The sequence below is a fragment of the Quercus robur genome, chromosome 8, assembly GCF_932294415.1.
Source record: "Quercus robur chromosome 8, dhQueRobu3.1, whole genome shotgun sequence".
NCBI classification, from domain to species: domain Eukaryota; kingdom Viridiplantae; phylum Streptophyta; class Magnoliopsida; order Fagales; family Fagaceae; genus Quercus; species Quercus robur.
Window position 1 is genome coordinate 36,976,971 of NC_065541.1, and position 17,819 is coordinate 36,994,789.

At 38.0% G+C, this 17,819-nt stretch overlaps 3 protein-coding genes and 1 non-coding gene across 5 annotated transcripts; 3 read left to right on the forward strand and 1 right to left on the reverse strand.

Annotated features, from left to right (window-relative positions):
• On the forward strand, positions 1–450 carry LOC126696243 (uncharacterized). Its single transcript, XM_050393013.1, has one exon. It carries the CDS (start codon positions 1–3, stop codon positions 448–450), a length of 450 nt encoding a protein of 149 aa, XP_050248970.1.
• Positions 451–10,590: 10,140 nt separating this feature from the next.
• Positions 10,591–10,663, reverse strand: TRNAA-AGC (transfer RNA alanine (anticodon AGC)). Its single transcript has one exon. It is a non-coding gene; the product is annotated as a tRNA-Ala (tRNA).
• Positions 10,664–15,637: 4,974 nt separating this feature from the next.
• On the forward strand, positions 15,638–16,597 carry LOC126696244 (agamous-like MADS-box protein AGL104). The gene is made up of 5 exons (XM_050393014.1): positions 15,638–15,822; positions 15,934–15,987; positions 16,114–16,132; positions 16,214–16,275; positions 16,561–16,597. Exons 1-5 carry the CDS (start codon positions 15,638–15,640, stop codon positions 16,595–16,597), a joined length of 357 nt encoding a protein of 118 aa, XP_050248971.1.
• Positions 15,727–17,789, forward strand: LOC126693976 (uncharacterized). 2 transcript variants are annotated; one of them, XM_050390019.1, is made up of 9 exons: positions 15,727–15,822; positions 15,934–15,987; positions 16,114–16,132; positions 16,214–16,446; positions 16,561–16,622; positions 16,758–16,857; positions 16,933–17,019; positions 17,135–17,202; positions 17,391–17,789. In XM_050390019.1, exons 5-9 carry the CDS (start codon positions 16,606–16,608, stop codon positions 17,521–17,523), a joined length of 405 nt encoding a protein of 134 aa, XP_050245976.1. In that variant the 5' UTR covers positions 15,727–15,822; positions 15,934–15,987; positions 16,114–16,132; positions 16,214–16,446; positions 16,561–16,605; the 3' UTR covers positions 17,524–17,789. The 2 variants fall into 2 exon arrangements, with proteins under 2 accessions (XP_050245976.1, XP_050245977.1); XM_050390020.1 differs by having other exon boundaries at positions 16,936–17,019.
• Positions 17,790–17,819: the final 30 nt, after the last annotated feature.

Below are 17,819 nucleotides of genomic sequence, written 5' to 3' on the forward strand. Positions count from 1 at the left end.
ATGTCGGTGGCCCGACTTCCTACTGAGATTGACGATTGGGAGTCTAAAAAGGTTAAGAGGATGGCCTCACCCATGCTAGGCTTCTCGGATGAAGATAAGATCGGAATTATCCAATCCCACGATGATGCTCTAGTTATCACGCTCAGGATTGGGGGATATGATGTGAAGAGAGTGTTAGTCAATCAGGGTAGCGCTATGGAAGTAATGTACCCCGACCTATACAAGGGGCTGAATCTGAAACTCGAAGACTTGACGGCATACGACTCCCTTTTGGTAAGCTTCGAAGGGAAAACCGTTACTCCGAGAGGCCAGATTAGACTGCCCATACAAACAGGTTTGGATATAGTGGAGGTGGACTTTATAGTGGTGGACGCATACTCACCCTACACAGCCATTGTAGCTAGGACTTGGCTTCATACCTTAGGGGCTGTTTTCTCTACTCTGCACTAGAAGGTGAAGTACTTGTCGGAAGGTCGGGTCAAAGAAGTTATAGAGGACCAGGCCATGGCTGACAATGCATGGTGCCCGCTATCTCACGACGACCGAGTGCTGAACCCTCAACCTCTACCGATAATGACTTATGGCAATTAACAACCCCGGCCATGACTGGTGGGGGGTCAACCGAGGAGGCAAATTGCGAGGATTTGGAAAAAGTTCCTGTAGGCCTTGATCTGGAAAGATTCTTTCAAGTCGGCTCGGAACTACCTCCCCAAGAGAAAGCATTGCTAATTGATTTCCTCAGGGAAAATGTGGACGTGTTTGCATGGGACACTTACGAGGCCTCGGGGGTCAATTCGAACTTCATATGCCACCACCTTAACGTTAATCCATCCGTTATGCCCAAGAAGCAACCCCTTCGGCATCCGTCGAAAGAGCATGCTAATGTGGTCAAGGAGGAAGTGATGAAACTTAAGAAAGCAGGGGCTATCAAAGAAGTCTTCTACCCTGAGTGGCTGACCAATACTGTAGTGGTGAAGAAGAAGAGCGGGAAATGGCAAGTCTGTGTAGACTTCACGGACTTAAATAAGGCCTGCCTAAAAGACCCCTTCCCTATGCCTCGAATAGATCGGTTGGTAGACACAACCGCGGGACATCCTCGAATGAGCTTCGTAGATGCCTTTCAAGGATATCATCAATTACCCCTGGCTATAGATGATCAAGAAAAGACAGCTTTTGTCACCCCTATCGGAAACTACCACTATAAAGTGATGCCTTTTGGTTTGAAGAACGCCAGTTCCACCTATTAGAGGATGATGACCAGGATGTTTGAGCTGCAAATGAGTAAGAACATTGAAGTCTAAATAGATGACATGGTGGTAAAGAGTAAATTGGTGTCCGAACATGTGAGAAACCTTGGCGACATCTTTGAAATCCTGAGAAGACATAGGCTGTGCCTTAACGCGTCTAAGTGTTCGTTCGGGGTGGGATCAGGAAAGTTCTTGGGCTATATGGTGACCCACAGAGGTATCGAAGTCAGCCCCGACCAAATTAGAGCCATCCACAGCATGCAGCCTCCTCGGAATCCCAAGGAGGTCCAAAAGCTTATGACATGATTGCTGCTTTGAACCGTTTTATTTCTTATTCGGCGGATAGATGTAGACCTTTCTTTCTTTTATTAAACAAGTGGAAAGGGTTCGAATGGACCGAAGAATGTGTCTTGGCCTTCCAACAGCTCAAAGAGTATCTGTCTCGGCCACCCATCATGTCTAGTCCTGAAGTCGACGAAGTTTTGTTCGCTTACATTGTCGTGGCCCTTCATGTAGTAAGCTTAGTACTGATACGAGTGGACAACGGTGTACAACAGCCTGTCTCTTACATGAGCAAGTCATTGCATGAGGCTGAGATTCGCTACCTTCCCCTAGAAAAGGCCATCTTGGCGGTTGTTCAAGCTATACGGAAGCTCCCCCATTATTTCCAAGCATACATAGTCATTGTTCTGATCCAACTCCTGTTCAGGTCTATACTCCAGAGCACTGATTATACAAGGAGGATTGCTAAATGAGGCACCATTTTGGGTGCCTTTGACATTAAGTACATGCCTCGCACCGCCGTAAAAGGCCAAATCCTCGCGGATCTAGTGGCTAAATTTACTGAACCCTCACTAGAGGAGGAATATGAAGCATAGATGAAAAATCGATTGGTGCAATCTCTCTGCAAGGGCCCACCTGTTGGAAGGTATACGTCGATAGCGCAGCAAATCAATGGGGCTCTGGGGTGGGACTAGTCCTGATTTCCCCCGAGGGGATTACCATTGAAAAATCGCTGAAATTAGGCTTCTCAGCCACAAATAACGAGGCAGAATATGAAGCCCTGCTGGAAGGAATGCCTATGGTCGAGAAATTGGGCAGGAAATCCGTAAACATGTTCTTGGACTCAAGACTTATTGTGGGTCAAGTAAATGGGGAATTAAAGGTAAGGGATGAAAGAATGCAAGAGTACCTAGACCAAGGTAAATGTTTGCAGTCGTGTTTTGATTCTTTTAGCCTACTGCACATATCTAGAAGTGGAAACACCCACGCTGATTCTCTGGCCACGTTGGCCACCTCCTCAGCTCAATGTTTACCTCGGGTTATAGTTGTGGAAGATCTACACAGGCCCTCGGTGGTGAAGACAGAAGTAATCCACATCCACGCGTCAGAGTGGGGCCTAGCTGGATGAACCCCTTAATACTATTTCTAAAAGAGGATGCCTTACCTAAAGAAAAGAGTGAAGCCGACAAGATTAGAAGAAAGGCTTCTCGATTCTGGCTATCCAAGCACTTGAAACTATATAAACACTCATTTTCAGGACCGTACTTGCTCTGCATGCACCCTGATGCCACAGAACTTATCATAGAGGAGTTGCATGAAGGAATTTGCAGAAACCATACAGGGGGCAGGTCCTTATCCCATAGAGCCATCACCCAAGGTTACTGGTGGCTAAACATGCAGAAAGAGGCACACGAATACGTGAAGAAGTGCGGCCAGTGCCAGAAGTTTGCCCCAAATATACATCAACCGGGAGGGATCCTCAATCCACTGTCCAGCCATTGGCCGTTTGCTCAGTGGGGCTTGGATATTGTAGGGCCATTTCCTAAAGCAGAGGGGAACAAAAGATATCTACTCGTCGGCACTGATTACTTCACCAAATGGGTCGAAGCCAAACCACTGGCAAATATCAAAGATGTGGATGCCAAGAAGTTTGTCTAGAGAAGCATTGTCATCAGGTTCGGAGTCCCTTATACCCTAATCTTGGACAACAGTCTTCAATTTGATAGTAAGACTTTCAGAAGGTATTGCAGTGAGTTGGGAATTGCGAATAGATACTCCACACTGGCTTACCCCTAGGGGAATGGGCAAGCCGAAACCGTTAACAAAGTCATAGTAAACAAGCTAAAGAAGAGGTTAGACGACACAAAGGGAAGATAGGTGGAAGAGCTGCCACATGTCCTGTGGACGTATTGAACCACACCCCACAGATCAACGGGGGAGACCCCCTTTTCGATGACCTTTGGGGCTGAGGCTGTAATTCCGCTAGAAACGAACTTTCCAACACTGAAACCAAGCTCATTCTGTCCCAGTGGCAAAAATGAGCTGCTGGAGAAGAGTTTAGACCTTATTGAGGAGAGTAGGGAATGGGCAATGGTCCAATTCGCCTACTACCAACACAAGTTTAAGCAAGGTTTTGACGCCAAGGTAAAACTAAGGCCATTAGCACCTGGGGACTTGGTATTAAGAAAGGTTCTAGGCACTGCAAAAAATCCCACATAGGGAAAACTTGGACCAAATTGGGAGGGGCCATATCGTATCACTTCAATAGCCGGTGCAGAGGCATACTTTTTAGAAGATTTGGATGAGCATGCAGTACTACGCCCCTGGAATGTAAACAAACTGAAAAGGTACTATTATTAATGAAATTTCTGACTCTTGATATACCCTTCTATTGTGAAAAGCCTTTGTGCTACTTATCTCTCATTTTTCAATGTAAGTATTAAACAGAACCCAAGTCCCGCGTGACTCCTCGGACCACAGGCTTGGGAGAAATTAATCACTTTGCATTTTTATCCAAGTATTAAATAGAACACAAGTCCTTCATGGCTCCTCGGACCACAGGCTTGGGGGAAATTAATCACTTCGCATTTTTATCCAAGTATTAAACAGAACCCAAGTCCCGCGTGGCTCTTTGGACCACTGGCTTAGGGGAAATTAATCACTTCGCGTTTTTATCCAAGTATTAAACAGAACCTAAGTCCCGCGTGGCTCCTCGGACCACAAGTTTGGGGAAAATTAATCACTTTGCGTTTTTTATCCAAGTATTAAACAGAACCCAAGTCTCGCGTGGCTCCTCGGACCACAGGCTTGGGAGAAATTAATCACTTCATATCTTTATACAAGTATTAAACAGAACCTAAGTCCCGCATGGCTCCTCGAGCCATAAGCTTAGGGAAAATTAATCACTTCGCGTTTTTATCCAAGTATTAAACAGAACCCAAGTCCCGCGTGGCTCCTCGGACCACAAGCTTGGGGGATATTAATCACTCCATATCTTTATACAAGTATTAAACAGAACCTAAGTCTTGCGTGGCTCCTCGGACCATAGGATTGGGGGAAATTAATCACTTCACGTTTTTATCCAAGTATTAAACAAAACCTAAGTCCCGCGTGGCTCCTCGGACTACAGGCTTGGGGGAAATTAATCACTCCATATTTTTATCCAAATATTAAATAGAACCTAAGTCCCACGTGGCTCCTCAGACCACAAGCTTGGGAGAAATTAATCACTCCATATTTTTATCCAAGTATTAAACAGAACTTAAGTCCCGCGTGGCTCTTCGGACCACAGGTTTGGGAGAAATTAATCACTCCATATCTTTATACAAGTATTAAGCAGAACCTAGGCCTCGCGTGGCCCCTCAGACCACAAACCCAGGGGAAATTAATTACTCAAAAAGAGCACAAAGCATTGGGGAAGAATCTTTTTCCCTTGCTCATACTTAGCTATAATGAGTTACCATTAGAAATCTAGCAACACAGTCCGAATTCATTCATGACGACAATAAAGTTAAAGCAGTAAAAATAAAGTCCAAAGAAGAAGAAATTATATCATTCATTAAACTCCAAAAGAAGTTATCTTACAAACATTGGCAAAAGCCAAGGAAATGAAAGGCAGAACAAAACAATTGCAAAAGAAAACCCTACACTAAAGTTTTAGGCTTTATCTTTGGTTGGGCTTTTTGCGGGGCCATCAGTCTCGGGATAATCATCTCCGGCTTTGGATTTAGATTCGGCATCCTTGGCCCGCAAGACTACATCTCTAATTGTGAGGGTGTCCTTAGACGACTTGTCCTTGGCTGGTGGCTGTGCCTCCTCATCCACCCCTTTCCCCTTAGGAACGATGGGATCAAGAACGGAGGTCGAGGCGGAAAGGAGCTTCTCAGGAGGATCCGAATCAGGAATCTCTCGAATATCCTTAAGGAAGAAGATATTGTCGATCCTCCTGAGCTCGAAGTCTACAGGAACTCCCGCTTGGTCCATTGCTACTCCCCAGGACTTGGTACAGTAGTCCCTGCAAACCACAGCCACCTCCTCGATCAGCCTGGCCTTGGTGTCCTTCACCCCACGCTCGTAAGAGGCTGCCACCGCAGCCTCAATCGCCTCCCTGGCCACTCGAGCCGCCTCCTTCGCCTGTTGCAGTTGCGCCTTGAGGTCTAGGACCGTTTGCTTCTCGGTGGCCAGATTTATTTCTATTGAGTGAAGTTGCTGATGCATGTCCTCGACTTGCCTCGTTATGGTCTTAAGGCCCGCCTCAATACTGTCCTGAGCCTTAATAGCCTCTTTAACCTTGAGGCGGGACTAAACCTCAACGTTCACCTCCTCTCGGGAATTCTTCACCCACTCCTTGGCCACAAAGATTTGCTGGGTGACCTGTATAAAAGTAATGGAAGAATCATCAAAACAGAGACGACAAATAGATGAGCATAGAATAAGGAACTTGAACAATGGAGAATCTTCATTTTACCATAGCGAGATCCATCTTCAATGACATGAAGAGGTCCGGTTGCCTCGTAGTCCAGAGCCCATCCATGTTACGGGGCAAGAGGAGGGACTGCTGCAAGGCCTCAGCGATATACGATGCCTGCCCCCGTTGGGACTCCCAAAGGGTCGCGTCCCAAGGGATGGGAGTGCCATCCAATTCTAGCTAGGGAGACTAGGTGCGCTGCCCTTTCCTATGTGCAGCCTCATCTCGGCTGTCTATGGACTTTGTCCTTTTGTCTTTAGGCTCTTTGCCTTTTTTTTGCTGTTTGGCCTTCTAAGGGCCGACCTCGCCCTCCTCTAGTTCTTCGATTGGCCTTTTCCGCCTCAAGTTTGGAATGGGTTGTAGTGCGGGGTCAGTGGGAGGAGGAGGTAGAGGAGGAAGGCTAGCAGGAACTTGCTCCTTAGGGGCATCCTTGAAGGATTGCCCTTTGTTCCTGTTGGACATGAGGCCCCTCAGACAAGATCTTGGCTTTAGGTCCATGCCTTCCTTTTCAACTTCCTGGCTTGTGTCGATCCGAGCAATTATTAGTTCTGGAGAGTGAGCCGTTGAGAAGCGATCAAGATCCAAGTCAGAATCTGAAAGCTCTACGGGCCTTGTTGATACCTCACCCTCTTCGTTGAAGTGGAAATGATCGATTTCGGCTTCGAGGGACGAGTGCGTGGAATCAATTTCCTCCCCTAGAACGGCTACCTCTAGGGGAACGCGTTTAGTGGGCGGTTGGACTAGTGGTAAGTCTCTCCGAGCTAAGAAGCCCAGTTTAGAAACGTCAATACAAGCTAATCGGGGACTCTCGGCCCTTATCGCGTAGCCTACGTCCACAAAGGCACGAGATAAAGGCTCGTAGTCCAAAATGAGGTGAGCGGCCCGCAACTGCCCATCCTCGCTTACAAAGATCTCCGACCTTAAGAGGTAGTTGAGAGCTTGGACGTTGACTAGGCTGATCCTTGGGGTAGTGTGTACTTTGTCTGCAAAACATCCAAAGAAAGGGTTACGTCAGTCCAAGAAAACAAACAACCAAAACCAAGACCAAAATAAGTAAAGGGAAAGCTCAAAAGACTAAGATCCCTACCGAGGGACCTGATCCTAGAATGTCCCACCTGGTGCTCCCGGCCTAACTGGGCAGCGAAGACCGTCGTGCCATGCTCCGGATACGATTAGATAATCGTCCTTCAAGCCTTTGTTGGACTTGGGAAGGCAAGATATCAGTCTCACCTCGTCAGACCTGGATTTCAGGTAATACGACTCGGAAAGGTAGTGACACTCGTACAAGTGAACAACATCGTGCCATGAGAGGCCGAGGTTCATCTGTTCATTCAGAGCATCTATGCACCCTAGAATCTGGAACATATTAGCGGCATACTAGTGGGGGGCCAACCTATGGCCGTGCAAGTAATCCCTAGTTATTCTACCCATAGGAATCGTCATCCCTCCTTCTATGAAAGCGATCATAGGAATGACGACCTGCCCCGTTTCTCTCTTGGTTAGGATTTGGTCCGAGGAGCAATACTTTAGATCCACTCCTTGCAAGATATGGTACTTGGCCCTAAAACCTTCCATACCGGCCGGAGAATTTACTAGGCTCTTAAACTTACCCATCCAGTTAACCCTGAAGGGCACGGAAAAAGGTTTATAAATGAAAGAAGGCCAAGGAGAACACCAAAAAAGGGGAGCAAGGGAATATGGGGAAATGAAAACTTATGGGAAGTATGAGTCCTAAATCTCTCAAACTTTCAAAGGATCCGCCGAGAATCCTTACAGGAACAGCTATGGAACTCAGGGACTTAGAGTATTTTGCGAGAGAAAATGCTAAAGTGCTCTGGAACGCTTGAATGTCTTTTCTAAAAAAGGGAAAGTAATCTCCCTCAGGAGCCTTATATAGCGAGGAAAAATGAACGGGATTACTCCCGCCCAAAATTTAGAGGAATATCTGTCATTGACTAAGTGCCCCACCGTTGGATGTGAGGGGACATAGAGCCGCCTAGTGCAATTAATGGCGCCTCGTGGATTACGAAACATCAGTAGTAGTAATGAGGCACGTGAGAGGGTGCTCCTACACGTGTGAATCAAGGAATTGTGGTGACTTATCCATTAAATATCAAAATTCCACCTTTTTCTCCTCGGATAAGAGGGAAAAACCGGAATTTTGAGGGGCTATTGTAGGAGCAAAGGCCCCAAATCATGTAATGGGCCTTAGGCCCTATATGGGACGATTAGCAATGTTCGAGGAGAGGAAATGGATGCCAATAGGATTTCCAACCCAGGTCTCGTGGATAGGGGGCGTTTGAAGGACGGTTCGAGGAGGAATGCCTCCTTGGACGTGATGAATATGGCTCAAATATGCACTCTATTTGCTAGAAGGACCCACCCTAATAGACATTAGCAGTAGGGATGCATCCTACAGATCTGCAGGAAAGAAGGAAACGTAATATATCCAAGGAGAGGCTGCTGCTACCGCATTAAATGCGTTGCAGCTACTTTTTTGGCCGCATTAATGTGAAGAGGACCTGTGAACAATGCTGCCTTGGCCACCACAACTCACAGAAGGCTGAAAGGGGATGTCCGATGGGACAAGCACTCAAGTAAGGGTCCAGATGATCAACAAGTGTAAGACCACGATGGCTTCAAGAAAACTATATAAGAAAGGAAGTCCCCATGAGGAGGGGGACGGAAAAAAAGAAGAGAGAATACGGTAGCAGTACAAACGACCATAATTTTCAAACAGTGACCGACATACATTCATCTTGTCTCCTCGGACTGAGGATCTATGGATACTAACGTGCTTTACTTGTGTTCAACTGTTGTATAGCCCAATAATAACCGCTGTCCAATTTGCTAAGACCTAGTTCTACAGCCCACGCTTTATAAATTCATTGTTTCTCGGCTCTGTGGACCAAGACCCCATACCTTTTGGGCTTGGGCCCCGAATTGTGACCCTACAATAACAATAACAACAACAACAATAATAATAATAATAATAATAATAATAATAATAATAATAATAATAGTTAGATTTAAGGTTTGTTTTTTAATTTAGTTTAAATTTTATGAGTTGGATTTTTTTTATTAATCTAAATGCTAACGTGGCATTTAAAAAATGATAATTATAATTTTATTTTATTTTATTAGCCACGTTAGCATATAACATGCCAATAGTACACTCTGTTTACCACATATGCAATTTCTGTTACTAGATTGACGATAAGAACCAAAATAGAATCGATTTTCTGATTTCAGGGATTGACTTAGAAGCAAAATCAATTTAGGGACCCAATTGAGAATGGACCCAAAATTTAGGGACCAAAAGTGTATTTTTGCCTTTAACAAATTAACAAAATGCTAAATTGAGCATGCTGAAAACTATTAAAAATGAGATTTAAAGAAATCTTAGGTTTATTTTCTTATTTTGTTGAATATTTAAATGGGATGCTTCACATCAAATTAAGCTACCATTCAAACTACGGAAATTATACCACACAAACACAACTTGACATTTTGAGATGCACTTTCAAAACTACAACTATACATAAAAATTTGTCCCTTGAAGGAACTAAATGACACAACACTGAACACGACAACAAAATCCACCCCACTTGTTCTCTTGAAAATGGAATTTTTTTTTCCAGTCTTAAGACAACATCGGAGATTCCCTGTGGACTGCAAACTATCTAGCTCAATAGAGTGCTTTTTTTTTTTTTTTTGCTATGATAGTTCAATAGAATTAGAATTTAACATTAAACTAAACTTTATTCTAGATTTCCCACCTAATCAATTTCAAATTATCTTCCTTTAAGTTAACCTTGCTTTGACCATTGGTAGCATTTCTTTGCTTCTAAATATGGTAGACAGGCCCATGGGGAAAATCTGCATATAACTGTCCTCCTCTGATATTCATATAACAGTGCTTAAGAGTTTAAATTTAATGATACCCCTTGCCCCATTCCATTATGCCACTCCATTGGACTTCAGGACTTTTGATTAGGCACCAGCTTATCATTGTTTCCAGATTTTGAATCATTAGGAAAAAAAGAAACTCTTAAGAGGAAAATTAAAGTTAAATTCTAAAGTTAATGCAACAAATTTCCATGAAATTTTGGTCCCATAAGTTTTGTGCATATTTTGCATAAAACATCAGTTTCATGTGTATAGAGAATTTTGTTTTGGATGGTATCCTTTTTTGAAGATAATATCATCTCTTGGAGTTCTTTCTCAAAAAAAAAAAAAAAAAAAAAAAAAAAAAAAAAAAATATCATCTCTTGGAGTTTTATTTAGCAAAAACAGTTATTCTCTTGTCAAACTTATAACATTTGCAGCAACTAAAGCATATGGGAAACCAACATAGGAAGACGCAAGAGCTGTAAACAAAAACACAGATTTAAATTGAAAATGTAAAAAAAGCAATGTGCCGTACATGTTCAGAGTATGATTGCCTGCTTCATAAGGATAATTTTCACATGGACAAAGTCATAAAGTTCTGCAGCAAATTCCACACCAGCTAGACAACCAGAATCTGCTACTGAGACAATACGACGCCATTTTAGTCGGAAAACCCGAAAAAGGAAAAGAAGAAAAAAATCGTGGAGATGCGGGGTATCGATCCCCGTACCTCTCGCATGCTAAGCGAGCGCTCTACCATCTGAGCTACATCCCCATTCGTGATTTTACTTATCAATAATTAAATTTTAAAAACGAGTACTGCTCATGCCACATAAAGTCTCAGAGCCTAAAGGAATCTGATGGTCTTAAATTTTTTTTTTTTGATAGATCTGATGGTCTAATTTGGTTGTACTTTTCAGCATTAGAGACCTTTTTGAATATCTTCAAATTTCTTGAGTCATATACTTTTCAGGGGAAAAAAAAATCGTCTTGTTTCTATATATCAAGTTTTTTTTTTTTTTTTCGTAAATGTGGGTTACATTACCCATTCAAATGTATGGATTTATTTTTATTTTTTTAAATTGGAGCGCAATTAAAATTTTATTTAAAATTTTGATTTCTTCTCAAATTTTTTTTTTTGAAATTTTGATTGAATTATTTTCTTTTAAGTTTTGAAGTTTTTATGGTCATTATACATGTGATAGTAAATTACAGCATTTTCAGAACAATACTTAAATAGCCATTGAAAATTAAATATTTTGAAAAATTGATTGGAAAATGATAAATTCAAAAAATAATGCTTATAAATTAGAATTAAACCTAAAACATAAATACAATTTTTTATAGCTAAATTCAAACTATCCTATTCATCATGGCATGCGGCATCTTTTTACAAATGAAACCATATATAATAGAGTAATTTTAGTATCACAAAATAAAATATATGAATTTTTGTGTATAATATATTAAAGTAGGAGTACAATGAGAATCCAAATCAAATTCAAATTAATTTCTACTTGTAGTCTGATTTGATATCAAGTTTCCATTTTAATTTTTTAGTTTTTGTGTCAAATGATACATTCGCAACATTTAGGACGAAAACCATGATACCACAATAATAATATACAGTAACCTAGATATGACCACCTTATCATCAATATACAATTTAGAATAACAATACAAATATTTTACTCCAAAACTATTTAAGAATTTTAGTAGAAATGTATTTCCAAGAATTCATTACAATTTTTAAAATTAAAAAAGTAATAAGGTCTTTTCTATACTCAAGTGTCGATTCAATGGGTGAGGCAAATAGGCAATTGCCTAAGGCTCTCAATGAAAAAAGGCCCTCAAATTTTTACCAATAGAGCTGTACCAATGGAAGTATTAATTAAACTCCAAATATTCACCAATAAATAAAAAGTAGTATATTTTTTAATTGAAGAAAAACCAGTTAAAGAAAAATCTTTTTATGGTATGTGGTAATGATGATTCGTTTTTCTCAATTTTAAAATGTATAACTCATTTAATCTCACACACATAAATGCTGAAAGAACTCATTAATCTCTTACTAGCAAATTAATTTATACTCGAATTTTATTTATAGATATCAAATATATACTCAAATTTTATTTATAGATATCAAATATATAATTTTATTAAAATTTTCAACCATATTTTTTAGTATATGGTTGCTTCACTTAATAAATAGTGTTTATTTTTGTAGTATAATCATTAAGTAATACGATGGATTTGTTTTAATTTATAATTTTGCATTTAAAAATAGATTTTAAATGAAAAAAAAAATCCAAAGTTAAACAAATCTTTGATTAATATTCAAAATATAAGAATTAATAAGCCCAATTAAGGTAGTCAGTTGCCTTAGACCCCACAATGATTTGAGCTGACCCTGAACTTCAAGGTTTTGAACAACACTATCAGCTTGATTTAGATCCTATGAATGATTTTCATGCACTTGAACAACATAATATGCTCCATAGTCCATAATGATAAAAAATAAAAACAAAAACTCTTGCCTCATTTGTGCTACTTCTGAGTTCTGATCTTTAAATCAAATAAATGAGAGTAAAAATTATGACACGAAGGAAATACAGATACAACAAAAGCAATCAAAAAAATGCAAAATTAATGCTTTTATATCATATTGTTCTCCTTTTTCAACAAATATAATGTATTAAAATAGAAGTTGCTAAAAGGATTCAAATCACCACTTCTTTGTTGCAACTATCAAATTATCAAAAAAAAAAAAAAAATGTCATTTTTAAGTTTTAAAGGTCATTATACACAAAACAGTAAATTAATGCATTTTCAGAAAAATATATAAATAGCTGCTAGAAAATTAATGGTTAGAAAAAGTGATTGGAAAATGACAAATTCAAAATTAATGCTCATAAATAAAAGTTAAAACCAGACTCAAATTCAATTTTTTTTTTCAAAAAACAAATTCAAATTATCTTAATGAATTATGATTGTAGGGACAAAGGCCCAAGATCATATATTGAGCATTGGGCTTTGTCCGAGGATATTGATATGTCTGAGGATGAACAAACAGTTATTAGGAGTTTTTAGTTAAAGTCTCATAAGTAGGGGACAAGTGGAGAATGATCCAAGGAGGAACTCCTCCTCAGATATGATGAATGCAGCTCAGATATGTATTCCGACAATTAAAGTGACCCTCCAAGAAGCTCTCATGATAGGAACGTGCCTTACAAACATACTAGAAAGAAGGAAATCCAAAAATATCTAAGGAAAAATTGCTACCACCGCATTAAATGCACTGCATCTACTTTTTTGGCCGCATTTATGTGGAGAAACCTCTGAACAGTGCTGCCTTGGCCACACAACTCACAAAAAGTCAGAAAGGGTGTCTGATGGGACAGGTACTCAAGTAGGGACTTAGATGATCAACAAGTGTAAGACCAAGATGACCCAAAGGGAGCTATATAATGTGAGAGACCCTCCATGAGAGAGGGATCAAAAAAATAGAGATAATACACTGTAGCAAGCTAAATTATCTTTGTATCCATCGGTGATTAATTTAAATAAGGGGGGACCTCCTTGGACTGAAAGTATATTAAGATCAGAATCTCTTATTTGTGTTTGACTGTCATTTAAATCAAAACTAGCTGTTGTTCAATTCATTAGGGCCTAGTTCTTCGACCCACTCTTTACAAATTTATTGTATTAGACTCATTGGGCCAATATCCCATATGTTTTGGGCTTGGACTGTAAATCGAGACTCTACAATGGTCATATGACATGACATCTTCTTTAGAAGTGAAAATAAACTTTCTTATTTTTTTAAAAAAAATTAAGTAGAAATTGTGGTGGGTCCATGTGGAAGATAGGGAAATTGTGTTTTGTTTATTTATTTATTTATTTTATTTTTTTGTGGCCATGCTTTGTTAAAGGAAATTATATGATTAATTTTCTCAAATTTATATTAGAAACAATTGATTTTAATTTTTTTTTTAAAAATAGATTTGGAATATAGCAATTTGCCCACATTCAGTTGCTTTGAAAACTACTGAAAAAAAATCATTAAGAGGTATAAGAAAATTCAATAAAACCTTTAATAAAATATATATAAATTAATTTTGCACATAATTAAGTTAGTAGAAATAATTAAATATTTGTAAAGTTACTCAAAAAATACATTGATATTCTTAATTATATTAATCTTAACAATTTATTTTTCTAATTCCTTTTAATGACATGTAAGGTAGTACATATATAAGCAAGATTCCATACTGGCAAATGCAAATTTTTCTATGTAAATGCATTTTTTAATGAGGTAAATGCATTTTTCCATGTATTTATTTAAAATGAATTTATATTGTTTTTTTTTTTTTTGAGGAAAATATAGTTATTTTTCTAAAATTTATATAATAAATTGTTAATTTGGAATATGGTATTCTTAGTCAAGTTTAATTTTTTTAGCAAAAATTGAGAACAAAACCAACAAAAGGTAAAAGCAACTTTAATAACACACATAATAAAAAAATAGAAAAAATAATGGTGCATTTAAGATAGCTGATTCATATTCTTAATTACGTTAGTTTTTACAATTTACCTTTCTTATCTTTTTAATGATGTGTAATATAATTTGAATTTATTTTCCAAATATTATATAAAAAATATTTCAAAATAAGCTTATAGATCTCGCACATCGTATAGGATAACCGCTAGTAACTAAGAAATTCATATCTTACACATCACACACAATAGAGTTTTTGCACATTTTTGTTAATCCATGAGCAAGATCTATATAGACGTCAAATATGTGAACCCATGGATCCACTCAACTCATATATTTCTTTCTTTCTTTCTTTTAAAATTTTTTTTTAATCCAAGTAATAATAATATTGATTTATTTTTGAGTTTTTTTTTTCATAGATATATAATTACTTTGATGACCCTATTTTTTATTTTTTATTTTTTTTGTTTCTTTTCAAGAAAAGCCATATTTTTTTCAACAACCATTTTTTTTTTTCCATTTGATAAAACACTGATAATTAATTCTCTCAAAATTTTTATTTTCAATATCAAAACGTATGTAATAAATGTCATATTATCCCTATTTTTTTTTTTAGAATCCTTATTATCCCTAGTTAAAAAATATCATCAAGTACGAAATTATGAATGTATCTAACGCTCATATGGATTCACAAAAATGATGTGAATAAAAACTTAAAAAGGAATATTGAAGTCATTTTGATGATTCAATAATAAAGTTTTGAGGTTTGAGTAATTCCCGCAAACCTCTTTTTTTACTTGAAGGAATCAGCCAGAAAAATTTTGTGTTATATAAATCTTGGTAAAATCAAACTTTTCTACAAACTTTCAAATCCTGTAACTGTAAGCTAGACTCTAGAAAAATTTTACGTTTTAGCTTTTCAAGATAATCTACAACTTTCCCAGAAAATTTTACTACAAATGACTTCAGAAAAATCCTATAGCGATTATGAATTGAGGAATCTTTGACAATTGTCAAATTACCCTAACAATATTTTCTTTTGCATGGCGTGAACAAATTAATGCACTCTCCTTTCCTTATCCTATAAACTCCAGGAATCTTTGACAATTGTCAAATTACCCTAACAATATTTTCTTTTGCATGGCGTAAACAAATTAATGCACTCTCCTTTCCTTATCCTATAAACTCCCTTTATTTACTCAATGTACTCAAGAACAAATTGTTTTCCATCTTTTCTTCTTGTGATTGACAATGGTTCGCAAGAAGCTCATTGTGAAGAAAATTGAGAATCCTAGCTCGCTTCAAGTAACATATTGTAAGCGTAAGGATGGAATTATTAAGAAGGCTTCTGAATTAGCAGTTTTATGTGATACAGATGTTGGTCTTGTGATGTTCTCTCCTACTGGTCGATTGACTAGCTTTGCAAGCAATGGAAGGTTGATTATCAATATTAATTTTTGAATACTTGGTTTATATCTCTTTCTTCCTCTATTGTGCTATTGTTTCTCAAATACATTTTGAGATGATTTTTGTCTTGCTTTTTGTAGGATTGAGGATATCTTTCTTCGTTATGTTGACCGGCCTAATGAACTACGAGGAGGGTGTGTTTTGAAAATGTTTCTGATTTTATTTGTGCTTTGGTTTATCCTGAATACCTTATTTTTAAGCCAAGTTTGTTTTATTATCTTTTTCTTTGAATAACATAATACTGTTGTTTGATTGTGCAGGCCTATTGAGAATGAAGAGGTAATTAATTACCACACTTTCTTTTCCCCCTCTCTCTATATGGGCAAACTTACCTTGCTGTGTTATACTTTCTACTTGTAGCGTTTATATCGAAGCCTCAAGAATTCGAAGTATGAAGGAGAAATCCTGGAACAGATAGCAAAGTATGACCTTTTCTTTTTCTCTCTCTCCCACACACATACACAGCAGCACAGACCTTTAGCAATTTATGCATGTCTTTTCTTCTGACTTTTTTTTTTCTTCTCTTATTCTCTCTTATTTCTCCATCAAAATGATTCACAAACTGGTAATGGCATGACAAGCTCAGACTTAAGGTAGCATTTGAATTATTTACAGTTTTAGCCTTACAGCTTACAAGAGTGTGCTTTTCATGAGTAACCAAAAAAATTACACATAAGTATATGATTTTTCTCTGTTTGGCTTTATAGACTCTTGGAGAAGAACTCCATGATCTCAATCAGCTAGAAGATGAAATGCAGCAAAAAATGAGGTCAAATTTTCATTTACCTTTATATTTTCAAATTTACTTTGTAGAATTCACATAACTATGCGAATGTGATTTATCATAGGTTTAAGAATTCTGACATTAATTGAGTTTATTTGTGTGAACATGGAAAAAAAAAAGGTCCTACAATCCAGATATAGAGAAGATCACCTCGATTTATGATGCTCTAGTGCACCAGAAGTTTCTTACTAATGCTATTCAACGTATTGAAGAGATGAAAGTGAGTATATTCAGCACGGCTCACTTATTTCTTGGTGTCAAAGTTGGAATTAACAATTTTTCTTCTCCCTTTTAGCAGGCAAAGCTGCTTGGTAAACAAATTGTTCCACTGGAACCTGACAGCATTGAAGTAGGAAAGGAAAAGGAAAGTCAATCAAGTGAAGTAAGAGAAAGATAAATAATAAAAAAGCTACTATAAACTTCTACACCAATATTCTCAATTAATGTAGTTTTTTTGTGTAAAATGTGTTAATCATTTCAATGTATTTTACTCGTAGGTACCTGTTCTTGATATAAAGGATTCAAATTTTATGGCTGAAGAGTCTGTAGATCCTAATGGAAGGAGGTATTGAGATTTTATTTCTTGAATTTAGTCTAATTTTTTCATAGATTATCAGCATCTGTACTTCTGGTTTTTTGGCACATTTGAGCATTGTAAATATATATGCATATAGCCATAAGTCACTAGCTGTTGGAAAGTGAGGTTCAAGGCATCTCAGATTTGGTAACTGAGCTTTCGCTACTGTTCTATAGGAATCCAGTGATGGAAGATCATCACCAGCAAAAGACATGCTTCCTTGGGGGGCCGCACCTTAGTATTGACTACCTAAAAACCCAAAGTAACTGGAACCTTCAATGTGGTAGCAGTAGCACATCCCAAGGTTGACATTATGGCAGCTTTCATGGTTTTACATGACAAGCAGTAGGATTAGTATCTGTTACTGGGTACTGTTGTGGTTTTGTAGCCCCGTTTCTCTAAATATGTTGAATGTGGAACATGATTTACTATATAAATCCCAAAACAAAAGAGGTGCCTAGAGGTTTTGAGAATTGTAGTGATCTGTTTAATGTATCTTTCTGGTGACAAGTCATTTTTGTTTTCTGGGCCAATGGCAATGGAAGCTGTCATGAAAAATAATTGCAAGCCCTAAAATGGTGTCATTATAAGAAATTTTTTCCTTG

Coding starts and splice junctions, on each gene's coding strand:
- LOC126696243 (XM_050393013.1), top strand. CDS start 1: ATGTCGGTGGCCCGACTTCCTACTGAGATTGACGATTGGGAGTCTAAA.
- LOC126696244 (XM_050393014.1), top strand. CDS start 15,638: ATGGTTCGCAAGAAGCTCATTGTGAAGAAAATTGAGAATCCTAGCTCG. Junction 15,823..15,933: donor AGCTTTGCAAGCAATGGAAG/GTTGATTATCAA, acceptor TGCTTTTTGTAG/GATTGAGGATATCTTTCTTC. Junction 16,276..16,560: donor ATCCTGGAACAGATAGCAAA/GTATGACCTTTT, acceptor TTGGCTTTATAG/ACTCTTGGAGAAGAACTCCA.
- LOC126693976 (XM_050390019.1), top strand. Junction 16,858..16,932: donor AACGTATTGAAGAGATGAAA/GTGAGTATATTC, acceptor TCTCCCTTTTAG/CAGGCAAAGCTGCTTGGTAA. Junction 17,020..17,134: donor AGGAAAGTCAATCAAGTGAA/GTAAGAGAAAGA, acceptor TTTTACTCGTAG/GTACCTGTTCTTGATATAAA.